This window comes from Anser cygnoides, chromosome 8 (assembly GCF_040182565.1).
Source record: "Anser cygnoides isolate HZ-2024a breed goose chromosome 8, Taihu_goose_T2T_genome, whole genome shotgun sequence".
NCBI lineage: Eukaryota > Metazoa > Chordata > Aves > Anseriformes > Anatidae > Anser > Anser cygnoides.
The window spans coordinates 11,390,877-11,402,996 of NC_089880.1; the positions used below are offsets into that span (position 1 = coordinate 11,390,877).

A 12,120-nucleotide genomic window follows, 5' to 3' on the forward strand; every position below is an offset into this window, starting at 1 on the left:
ACCCACCGGTGACCACAAACAGCCAGCGGGATTTCAGGCGGCCGCTCACACGACGCCCCCCACAACACACGTTAAAGAGCTGGGAAGCAAAATGGGAAGCGGGGAGGGAGAACTCGGCTCAACTTCGCTGCGCAGAGCCTCCTGCGACCCCGCGTTTCTCATCCCCAGCAAAATCAGGGCTGACCTCCTGCTGCAGTCGGGCCCACTGAGCAGTAACGGCAAATAAATAAAAAAAAAAATAAATTACCATCTGGCCGTTTGCTCGCTTACAAAGTGTGACTTTTGGGGATGCAGATGGGGGAAAGGGGAGGAGGGTTTTTAATTTGCAAAGCACAAATGAGCCACCGTATCCGAGGGCAGACGACCAAGGCTCCAAAAGCCACCTCAATTCAACCTCCTCAGGCTTCTCTCCGCAGCCCTGTATCCAAGTAACCCAGGCACAACACCAGCAAATAAAAATTTAAAAAGGCTAAGACAGCCCCAGCCCACACCTGGGCATCCTCTATTTCCATGGGCACACGTCAGCCCGCCGCCCCTCGCTCGGCCGGCAGGAATTAGCTCACGTCTGCCCGCAGCATCCCCGTTAGGACGTCGCCTGCATCAGCCACCGGGGCCGGTCCCGGCGGATTCCCCACCCCAAAACTTTGTGACTGCGCCGCTGTCGAAGGCGAGCTGGGATTCATCGGTCACCCTGCCAAAGAGCACCAGCACGCCGGCAGCACACGCGGCATCCCAGACAAACATCGCCTTCGGCCAGCACCAAATAAAAGCAGGAGGAGGAGGGAAGAGGGAAGGGAACTTCAAGGCTCCCTTTTGAGGGGTGGGCGCACAGCAGACGACCGTAAAAACAGCTCCATCCGTATACCACCTCCTTCTCGTTACACCGCATGAACTCCGCAGAGGTTCCCCGGCAGAACCCATCGCCTGGCAGTGAGGGAACCACCCGACGCCCGGCTCCTCGGGAAGGTCAGGCAACGCGGCCTTAAGGACTTCGGAGAGCTGAATGCCATCGTAGGTGCTTTGTCTAGGCTACAAGCCGCACAAACAACGTCTAACAATAGGCCCCCTTAGTCGTTTTATATATATTGCAGGAGTCAAGTAATTGTATTTCCAATCAGCTGCTCGCACTACACAGGTTTATATATATTTAAGGAAAAAAAAAAAAAAGTAAGACCCAGATTCAGCTTTCCGAAAGCTGTTCCCCTTTTATGTGTAACTATCAATGTATATCAACGGGGTGTGCAATCATATTTATTGTCACTTTCATTCATGTCATGCCCTTGCTTATATGGTTTAGATATGAATTATTGACTGTTACAGTCCTTGTTGTAAAAGGGGGGGGGGGGGGGGGAGAAGTCAAGTACTTTGCAGCGTGCTAAAACAAGGCAGCTGGATCAGCACAGGGAAGCCCGCCGATCACCTCCGATCGGCTCGGAAAGGCAGACACAAGTCACCCCCCCCACGCTGAATTTCCATAATTTCCCCCATTGGAAAAAAAAAAAAAGAAAAAAAAAAGGATTCCAGCAAATAAATAAATAAGTGGTGCATGTTGCTAAATGTCCTTTCCTGAGCATCTGTTGTTTAAGATCACCCTTGATTGATGACTGCTATTTTTTAATTGTTGCTTTTAAAATTTAAATGCCCCCCTGGGATGTGTTATAAGTGTGTTAGTACATGGTAGGAGGTCTGGAAAGTGGGAAACGGCAGAGCCAACGCTCTCATGTCATTAGCTTCTTTAGAAGCCTGAGAACACCCCATGTCATAAAACAACAGTACCCTAAAGTAACTAACAATCTAATATATTGCTTTCACTAAAGGCAGCTGACAACTTGCTCTTATGTGAGCTACCCCGGATGATTGGCAGACAAGAGCATTTTAACCCTTTCTTAAAAAAAAAAAAAAAGTAAGAAACCTTTAGGTTTACCAAACCAGGAGCAGTAGTAAAATTGCGCAACTGCATTTTGTTTTTCTCCCCGCACACTCCGCAGGCAGGATTTTTTTTTGAACAGTGCCACATTTTTAAAGAAAAAACTAGAGTAAGAGAGAAATTGCAAGGTTTTCCATTTTTTTTCCTTCTCTCCCCCCAGAAAACAAGAAATAAAGAGCGGCCATACAACAGAAATTAAACCACAGCATTTTCCCTTGCACACACAAACCACATCATGCGAGTCCAGTGCCAGAAGCATTAAATACCAAATACCAGCGAGTTATTTCTCCCCACTTAAACACTCCTACACACGGACGGGGCGGGGGGGGCACAAACTTTGTGGAATAATACCTTCAAAGAGCAGGAAAAAAATATATATAGTAGAAGGAACAGCACTGATTTCCTACCTGTCTTCTCTTTGATTTCACACAAGACATTAAAAAGGGCTGGCTTCATCCTGTGGCAGTTTAAAGCATGTTTCCTGGGGAGAGAAGAAAAGGGGGGAGGGTGAGGTTAGGACGTCGCTGCAGCCAGGGAGAACTTCCCAAAATTCACATCAGCCCCCCAGCGTGCACCGGGGGCGGGGGGGACGCGTTTTGGCCGGGGTGGGGAGCCCAGCGGCCCCCGGGCCCAGCCGCTGCCGTCCCCGCCGGGGCTCGAGGCGCGCGAGCAGCGGTGCCGCCAGCAGCCACCTAGCTAACGGAGAGCAGATAAATTACACCAATTTGGGAATTGCTCGGAATTAGCGTTTGCCACCGAGCGGCTCTCACGGCCGCAAAGGGCCAGGCGGGCTGTGTTCACCGAGCCAGAGCCAGGGTTTGGAAGGCAAGCTTGGTGTAACTCTCATTCAAATACACACACACACGAGCAGCGCGGGGCTCTCTCCGTCTCCCACCTCCGATATTAAACCCAGCCATGTGTTTCATTCAGCTCGTTCTGCAAGGCGGAGGGGGAAAAAAAAATGCCCCCCCCTTTTTTTCCCTGGGCTGGCAATATCCTCTGCTTAGAGCTGTCAATTCGGGGAATTTCAGCGCCCAACTTGGAGTACAGAAACGCACAGCCACAGGCACGCGCGCATATGGAGGAATAAATCCATTTCCCTGCGTTCGTGCTACACTTCTTGCATGCAGCCAGCCTATTTGCAGGTGTTAAAATTTAATTCTTTACAATTGGGATAGTAAACGCATTTAAAAAAAAAAAAAAAACACAGCCAGATGCTTCTGGGAAGTGGAAGGCATCCTGCTCGCTGCCTTTCTTTTCGGTGGTTGTTGTTTCGGAGCTGACCGGTCTCCTGTGGGTTTTGAGGAAAGGAGAGATTCCGGGGGGGTGGTTTGAATCGGCTGGCTTTAAAACCCACCGTGTGCCTGCTGAGGCAGGATTTATTTATTTTCCCTTAACCCATACGATCCTTCTGCCACGGGTTCAGTTGTATCAAGGGCTGTTCCTATCAGGCGCCAGTTACGGGATTTCTGTTTACCAACCGAAATTACACGCGAAGACGATGTGAACATCTGGCAAACATTCACACTACTTACCCCACCACCCACAACATGTTAAAAAGATTTATCTCTCTGATGAAGCCTCTCAAAGGTATATACCCTCGCAGAACCACAGCGTCCCCTTATCAGCACACCCAGATGGGTGCAGACATCGGGGCATACACAAATCACGTCCGTATGCTGTAGGGGCCCTCTTACAGATAATACTGGCACTGTGCATCTTCCCAAAACTTCGCTTAAAAAAAAAAAAAAAAAGGCAGCAAAACATCCACGCAAATAGCAGGATGGATGCAGGAAATGCACAGCTAAACATCATTGATAAATACTGTGCGTTTGGCAGCTCAGGGGAAAAAAAAAAAAGAAAAAAAAAGTACTGCGAGGAAGCAGCTGAAACAGCCCAGCGAGGCAAAACCATATTGCCTTCTCCTAGGTCTGCTCTGGCTTGGGTTCATTGATCTGATTAACCACCCCAAATTACCCACGCAGGAACACGCGCCACTCCTGCAACTTTCAGGAGGGAGACCCCCGCGCTTCCCCACATCTGGCCGGGAGGAAAGCGCATTATTTCCTCCTCCTGAGGGCTGCTCTGCCCCTGCGCGAAGATCAAAAAAATAAAAATGAAATTGAATAAGGTCAGCCCAAGCGCTCTCGCCAAGCGGGAGCCCCACACAAGGAGGTAAGCAGGGGTTTGGGGGGCACTTTTATCCCCCTGGAAGTTGGCGTGACGCGGGTTTGTTGGACTGTGCCGTGCGTTTTTCCAGGAACAATATGTTCTAGCAATCCGCTCCAGCTGGGAGCGTAAATGCCGGGGGGAACGGCACCACACCGAGCAGGAGAAATTTCAAGGGTGCCCCCGGACGATTCTGGGCGACTTCCTTCGCGTTATTCTCTGAAAGGCGCTTTTAATTGGGATATTTTTCCCCCTTAACTTTTGCTAGCACCTCGGAAGGCGCGCGCGAGGTTCGCACTGCTCCAAGCCGAGGGCACTTCAGCTGCTGCATTTCACAGCCTTATTATTTTTTTTTCCCCTCCTTTTTAAACACTCCTGCAATCAAAAAAAGAAAAATAATAATAATAATAATAAATAAATAAATAAAAAGGAAAGGATCCACGTACGCCTTCCAAGCACAAAAACACGGCCTGAAAAACGGCAGGGGAGGGCCCCGGCAGCGGGACCCGCGGCTCCTGGGGGATCCGGAGGGGATCCGGAGGGGATCCGGAGGGGATCCGGAGGGGATCCGGAGGGGATCCGCTCCTCACCCTCGCACGCTGCCGCAGGACGGCGCCGCAAAACCCCGAAACTGGCCCAAAGTTGCCGAGGACGGGGGGGGGGGGGGGCAGCGCCCACCGGAGCGAACAATGCCCGGAGCCGCCCCCCCCCCGGCCCCGATCGCCCCCGGCCTTTCCCCGCAGGACTCGGGGAGGGAAGGGGGGGGGGGGGGGCACCGGGGCTGCCCCCCGGCGGCCAACAAAGGGCGAGCCGGGGGCGCACAAAAGGCGGCGGCAGCGCTGCGGGCCGCCCAAACTTCCCCGGCACCTGCCCCCAAATTATCGCGTGTGTGTCTGTGTGTGTCTGTGTGTGTGTGTGCCCCCCCCCCGCGGCGCCTCACCTGGCCTGCGCTTCGTCCAAACTCTGGTCCGTGATGGTCATGATCTGCTGTAAGATGTCTCCGATGTCCTGCTTCCTGCCTGCCTCCCCCTCCGCCCCGCCTGGTCCATCCTGCATGTGCTGGGACAGGCCCGGGTGCCCCGGCATCCCCACCCCGCCGTGCGTGTGCATCAGCCGCGGCTGCTCGTCCATCTCCGGCCCCGCCGCCTCCTTCCCTGCCGCCGGGGCTCGGCTCCTCGCTTTCTCTTCTTGCTCGCTTTCTTCTTCTTCGTGCCTTCCCCCCCCCCACACTCCTCCTCCTCCCCAGCCTCTTCCTCTTTGCGCTGCTCTTTTCTTTCTTTTTTTTTTTTTTTATTGTTATTTATCCTTCACGCCGGCTTCCAGCTCCGCGGCGGGGAGGAAGAGGAGGAGGAGGGGAAAAAAAAAAAAACGCAAAAAAAAAAAAAAAAAGAGGAGAGAGAGAGAGAAAAGAAAGGGGAAAAAAAAATCCCTTCGGTTGCTGGAGGAGGAGGAGGAGGAGGAGGAGGGAGGGAAGGAGGGAGGGAGCGAGGGAGGGGGGGTTCCGGGGAAGGGAGGGGAAACGGCGGCGACTCCAAAAGCAGGGCAGCCCAGCCCCGGCCGGGGAGGCGGCGGCGGGGGCAGGGGGGCGGCGGGGCAGGGGCCGCTCCGGAGCCGCTCCGGAGTGGCTCCGGATCCGAGCGGGGCGCTGTCAGGGCCGGAGCTCGGCGGCGGGCAGGCTGCGACGCGCCGGGGGAGGGCTCCAAACTTTCCCCCACCCTCCCTCCGGCCGGGCCGGGCCGGGCCGGGCCGGGCCGGGCCGGGCTCGGGGCTGCGTGGCCGCCGGCACCGCTCGGTGCCCGGCAGCGGGGGCTGCCCTCCGGCCGGGCCTCCGCGCACCGCTCCCCGCAGCCCCCGGCCCCGGCCCTCGCCGCCTGCTTTTGTTCGGCTCCGGACTCCTCAAACTGGCACGGAGGAGCCCGAGGAGGAGGAGGAGGCGGGGGGGAGGAAGGGGCCGCGGCGGCTCTCCGCCCCCCCGGCCCCATTGGCGGCGGCGGCGGGAAGGCCGGCCCCGCGGGCCGCACCGCCCCCTCGGCGGCCGCCCGTCAATCTCCGGGTTCAGAGGTGGGCCGGGGGCCGCGCCCCGCCCGCGCCTTAAAGCGGCCACGGCCTTCCTCCTCCTCCTCCTCCTCCTCCTCCTCCTCTTCTTCTTCCTCCCCCCCCTCACAGCGCCCCCTCCTCACCAGCCCCCTCCCCCGGTTCTCCCCTCAGGCGCTGCCCCTGACAGGGGGTCCGTGCCCCCCAGGCGGCTCCTTCCCTCTCTCCTCGCCCTGCTGGCTTTCTCCTTCCTCATCCTCCACCCACGAGGCCAGCGGGGCCTTCCCGAGCAGCGGGGGCCGTGCCCGTGCCCCCCACACGCACCCTGGGGTGCGCGGCCGTGGGGCGGCGGAGGTGGCCCCGCAGCGGGTGCCGTGCCCTCACCCCATCACTGCGGGGAGATGGAGGGAGCAGAGCCGTTTCGTGGCACAGAGCTCGTCCCAAAGATGTGGCCGTTGCGTAGGCAGGCCCTTGGCTTTCTCTTGCACACGATGAAATGGCGCTGGGGTTTGCAGCGCCACAGGGAGGGAGCCATGACTTGCCTGGAAGCATTCAGCCAACAGTTGAGATCCTCTAAGGAAGGATGGGGAGGGTTGAAGGAAACCAAAACGGCCCCAGACGTGGAAGAGGGGGCTCATAGGGATGTGTCACCCCCATAAGATGGTGGTGGCAGTGCTTTCCCTAAGCCACATGCCAACATCTTGTCTGCAGCCACAGGGGACCCTCAGTGGCCCAGCAAGAGGACAGGGGAAATGGGCACAAATAAGTGGGGTTTGCTGGGGCAGCAGGGCAAGGCCAAGGATATCCAGAGCATCTCCTCACCTTCTTCTGCTCCTCTTCCACGATCTAAAGCCCAGGGGCCACACTGGCTGGGGGACGTTACGATGACCCCACTTGGAGTCAGGACAGGCCGTGTCCCAGGCAGGCCTGGCGCATGGCGCTTACACCCTGATGGTCCCACACGTGATTTTGCAGCCAGTGCTCTGCCCAAACCGTACCTCCTCAGGGCAGGGGAAGCTAGCAGAGATCGCAAGGCCGTGGAGACTGCAATTCAGATCTACTTGTCATGGTGTCATGGCACGCAAGAGGTGAAGGACTTCCCCAGCCCCTTTCTGCATTCTCCTGGATCCAAGGCTGCCACGTGGCCAAAAATACTTCTGTAGGCATCAGCGGGTTAGCAGGGACAGCTGAAGCCTGCAAAGTTGTATTAAAAAAATGTAAAAGGTAGTTATGGTAATCAGAAAAACTTCCTGCTTGGGAGATGACTTCATCAGACGCGAGGGCTGCCAAGCTCCAGGTCCCTCGTACTGTGAGGGAAGACAGCCCCAGCCCCTGACCTCAGTGCAGGTCGGGGACAGAGCTGTCCAATTTATTGGAAAGAAAAAAAAAAATAAGGCAATTGTTTTGCTTCTACTCTTCCTCGTTAATGAAACACTTTCCAGTGTTTTAAGCAAAACATGACTTTCCATTTTGAAATTTCCTTTCAAACCATTAAAATGTTTTAAAGTGGTTGAAGGCAAAGTGAGATGTTTTGATTTTTGTCGCTATGAAATGTTTCACTCAACACATTTTTTTTGTTTCTCAACTTGCCAAAATTTTTCAAAAATTTGTTTTCTCACCCAAGACATATCTATATATTTTTTACTTTTTCAAAAATGCCAAAAAACGGGAGAAAATATCCAGTATCTCCATGGCTCCACAGGAAATGGAACTTAATCCAAGGAACCAGGAGCCAAGGGACTTCTCTCCAAAGGCCCAAACTTTCAGACACTTAGTCATCTCTTCACTCCCTTGCTCGCACACCAAGTCTAGACATATGCTGTCTCAAAATCTGGCAGGGACTCTCCCATCCCCAGAGGTCAGCACAGGGTTTAGGTTTGATCTTGAGCAGCTCCAGGGAGAGGAAGCGCAGCAGAGCTCCACGTGCACAACAGAACAGGGAGCGGTGTGACAGGCCAGGCTGGGGGGACGGACAGCAGCACCCCGGGGACAGCGGGGCACACGGGATGGGGAGCGGTGGTCTGCTGACCCCCCAGACTCTTCATTGCAAATCTTTCCCCGTTTCCAAAGTCACAGCATGGTCCTGCAGTATTTTGGGTAGATGCCAGACAGCGGGAGCCAGAAGACCCTTAGGGCAGCCGTCACGGGTAGGAGATGAGGCTCACATGGGGGCGAGAGGAGTTGTCCCTGGGGTAGGTGAGCCCGAGGCTCACCCCGTGGTGTCTCATGGGGAGAGGGACGCTGCGGCCCAAGCTGCTCCACAGGAGGCATCCAGCACGGGGCCTTGGAGGAGCAGTCAGGAACGGCCAGGACTCTGCCTCTGCCGTCTACCGGAGTCTGTAAAATCCTTCCTGTCAGAGATAACTAATCCTGGGGCCTTTACAACACCTCTCGCGAAAAGCACATTTCATCCCACTGTCTCCTTCTGCCTTCCAAGTGCCTGAGACTGCAATAGGTATTACCGAAAATATTCCCCTCGGGAGCCGACACTGGACTCCCTTAAAGCCCAAACACCACCACCCCTCCTTCCCCAAGACACAAGCAAGCGCTGTGCTCTATTATCTCTACACCCACTAAATCTTCCTGAAATAAAGAATAAACATTTCCACCACACATAGTATAAGTGTATATGCCAAGCTGCATCGCTTCCTTTCCTCTGTGGTTATTATAAAGTGGTTTTGTTTCAATGGCGAAGCAGATGGACAGAGTCCAAGTCTGCCGTCCCTGCTCCCTGTGAGTACGTCTGACACTGTCTTTGGTTTATCACAGATTCCTGAAGAAAACATTTACGGGAGCCTCTTGTTTAAAATCTTGGCTCCATCATGACATAATTCCTATTATTTATTGAATGAAAATCAAGCTGTTGTTAATGCACCGTTACTGTGGCGGAGCGAAGCCATGGAAAATTGAGGCCAAGCACACTGTTTCTCTGGGCACTAGGGAGGCATCTCCCCACCATCATCCCCTGATGCCCATGCCACAACAGGATGAAAACCAGTCTCCTGCCCTGTGAATCGTTACACATTTTCATTTTGGTGAGGACAGCCTGAGTTCCACGGACTCTTTTACTTTGCGGTCCAAAAACTGAGACCCCGTAGTCGATATATAGCCCCACTTCAGGGGATGGGTACCTGGGATACCTCAGTGGTGATGCTCTTTTCCATTCTTCACGACCAAATTCATTTTCCTCCCTTTTCTGCAATTTTCCAGTACCATATTCCATGGAAGAACCACCCCCTGTCCTGTTCCCCAGTCAGCTGCAGCCCTGGTAGCACAATGAGCTCCAAATGGATGGTCCCTCTCGGGTTAAATGTGGCAGGGTTTAAATTCCTAGCTACTGTTCAGGGGAGATTCTTAATTTTTCCTGGAAATGTTGTTGCTTTTTTGAACTGGATGTTTATTTGTCAGCTTAGTCATTAACCTTCTTCCTTACTCATTTGGCTTTTGATAAGACAGAAAATGTCAAAGGGAAGGGAAATAGGCTCAGAATAATTTCCCCTGGCAAAGGATCCCAGTCCCCAGAAGCTAAAGGAATTTTCTCATCCATTTTAGCAGAGACCTGTCTTCACTCCCTGTGCCAGGCTAAATCAGCGTTCAAGGTTTTGCTGGGTTTGTGTGTTAGACTTCAGCAAAGTGCCTGGGTCTTCTGGAGTAATCTTGAAGTGTGGATCTCAGAGCCCTCCCAAAAGGAGCCAAATACGGGTGTTCGCAGCTAAAGGATGCTGAAAGGGGCACGAGAAGGGCTTTGTTGATGTTCACCTGGCCCAGCAGAGCCAGAAGCAGATTCCCAGTCACCCCACTCCCAGTCTCACGTTCAAGCCTCTATCACGCCGACTTTGACATGATAATGGTGTATTCTGTTCAGATCTGTACGGTTTTGTATGGTTTATTAACATTTCCTATCCACGATATTCTTACAAACAACCTTAATACGGGTAAAATTCTGCAGTGACAGGAGAGAGGATCAACTTCTTTCTGCATAAAAATGCGTTGTGCCTAAACTTGTTGTTTGTCGCTTATTCAAATGCAAGTAACAAAATTCTTATCATCAGAAGTTTACCAAAAAGGAAAACTGTTTTTCCCAATGGCTGACATAAACATGTAAGTGCTACCAAACATATTTACATGTTTGAAATAGATGGTATAATTACAATGAGTTATAGTCAATATTCAGGCTTTCCTCAGTTTAAATGCTACCTTCTGATACAGCACAACACATTCTTTAATTGTGATCACGTGCTCTTTCTTAGAGACTGCTGCAATGTTTTTCCACAAAAACGCCCGTAATTGAAAAGCAAATGGCATTGTTTAAAATAAATTCTCTGCCCTCCCAGAAATAAACAGGTGACTTTCCTTACAGCATGTCCCATTTCCGTGAATCTGACATCGCAGCAAGCCATTTGCAAAATCATTTTGGACATTTTTCCAGACCCCAAACTTGAATTTCAGCACGGAAATAGTTTTTGAAGACAGAAATTTCAACAGGGATTTTGAAAAACAAGTCAGGTAAAAGCTATCAGAGGAAATACCAGCAAAAGCACTCACAGATTCCTCCAGTAAAAGCAGGTCTATTCTGGTCTCAACAAAAAAGGTCTTTTTCCCTCTTTCAGCCAATACTGATGTTCCTCAAAGGATAGGAAATAGCCGTTAAATTCACTCTTATCTAGTGTGTCTCACATTCTGCACAGTGCTTTTTAAAAGAGAAAGCCACATTAGAGGGACAGGCTCATGACCGTATGCCACAGCTCCTCCATGAGCTCTCACAAGTCAGGCCTCCAAATGAGACCTCTTCACCACTGTCATTTTTACAGTAAGCCCATTTTCAGACACTTCGCTAAGAAAAGGCATGCCCCTAGCCTTCTGTTACAGACGGGGAAATGGAGGGATAAGGAGAAGGGCTTTGCTTTTGTGAACCACTAGCAAGAGCCAAGGTTATCGCTCAGAGGTATCTACTTGGAGCACAGTGTGAAAGAAAACCCTGCTGCTGCACGTGAACCAGAACGATTTCTTTGTGTCTCAGATGCAGACTCGTGGTTTTGGGATGCTTTCCACAACGTCACCTACCTTCAAGAGGTTTTTGTGGAGGCCATCTCCAGGCAGAAGGTGCTCTTCCTCTCTTGAGCTTTCACAGAAGTCCCAGGCTGAGAAGGGCTGCAAAGGAAGAGGCACAGGCTTCAGACTTCGCTCTCGGCAGTGTAAAGCTGGTGGGAAGCGTTCCCCTCACGCAAAGGTCTGCCAAGGAGACCCTTGCTGCTCTCTGAGCTAGTGAGGTCACAGGGAGACATGTAGGTCTCTGTGGCAGTAACAGATCCAATTTGCTGACTCTCTTTTTGATAAAATCCCTTCCCACCTCCTCCCTTGGCTTTCCCACAGGTTCTTCCAGTCTCCCTAGCGGGGTTTTGACCCAGTGTTCCTATTATCATCCGTCCCCTCCTTCCTACACAACTGCTGAAGTTGGACCTTAGCCTTTCATTTCATTTTCATTTGGCTTCTTCCCCAACTTCCCATATTTGAGCACTTTGCTTATTATCAGTCTGGTCCCTCCTGTGCTTTACTCAGCTCCATTCCACTAATTGGTTTGAGCACGGGTGCAGCATTCCCAAAAACAGGGCCGTTTCCCCTCTCACGCGGTCACTGCCACGCATTCAACACCCTCCGCAGACTCCCAGAGCAGGAGGGAAACTTCCTCCCTGAAGGTGCTGGTGCCCTTGGCTGAACGGGTCCGAGACAGTGATCGATATAATCACTGATATATGGTCGTGTCCCATATTGGTTCTTCACAGCCCACGAATCATGTCCCCTGGCAGGCCCTGAAGGTTGTAGGACAGATCGGTTCCACAACTGGACATCCATTTTCCCTATTACTTTAACCAACGGTGATATTGCCGTACCGCACACCTCCTTGGGAAGCGCCAAACTGCAAATAGCCAGCAGCCTAAAATGAGGATTTCGCTTAATTCCTATCAGCTCCTCACCGTTCTTTGGCTTTC

General features: G+C 52.5%; 1 protein-coding gene across 2 annotated transcripts in view; it reads right to left on the bottom strand.

Annotated features, from left to right (window-relative positions):
• PBX1 (PBX homeobox 1) overlaps window positions 1-5,473 on the bottom strand; it is a 126,862-nt gene extending 121,389 nt beyond the window's left edge. Inside the window, exons 1-2 of one of the 2 annotated variants that reach the window (XM_048080205.2) lie at window positions 5,037-5,473; window positions 2,335-2,408 (exon numbers count right to left, since the gene is read on the bottom strand). In XM_048080205.2, the coding sequence (XP_047936162.1) occupies window positions 2,335-2,408; window positions 5,037-5,227 (265 nt within the window). In that variant the 5' untranslated portion in view covers window positions 5,228-5,473. The remainder of the gene's footprint in view (window positions 1-2,334; window positions 2,409-5,036) is intronic. The other variant, XM_048080211.2, reaches the window with a different exon arrangement.
• Between the last annotated feature and the right edge of the window lie 6,647 nt (window positions 5,474-12,120).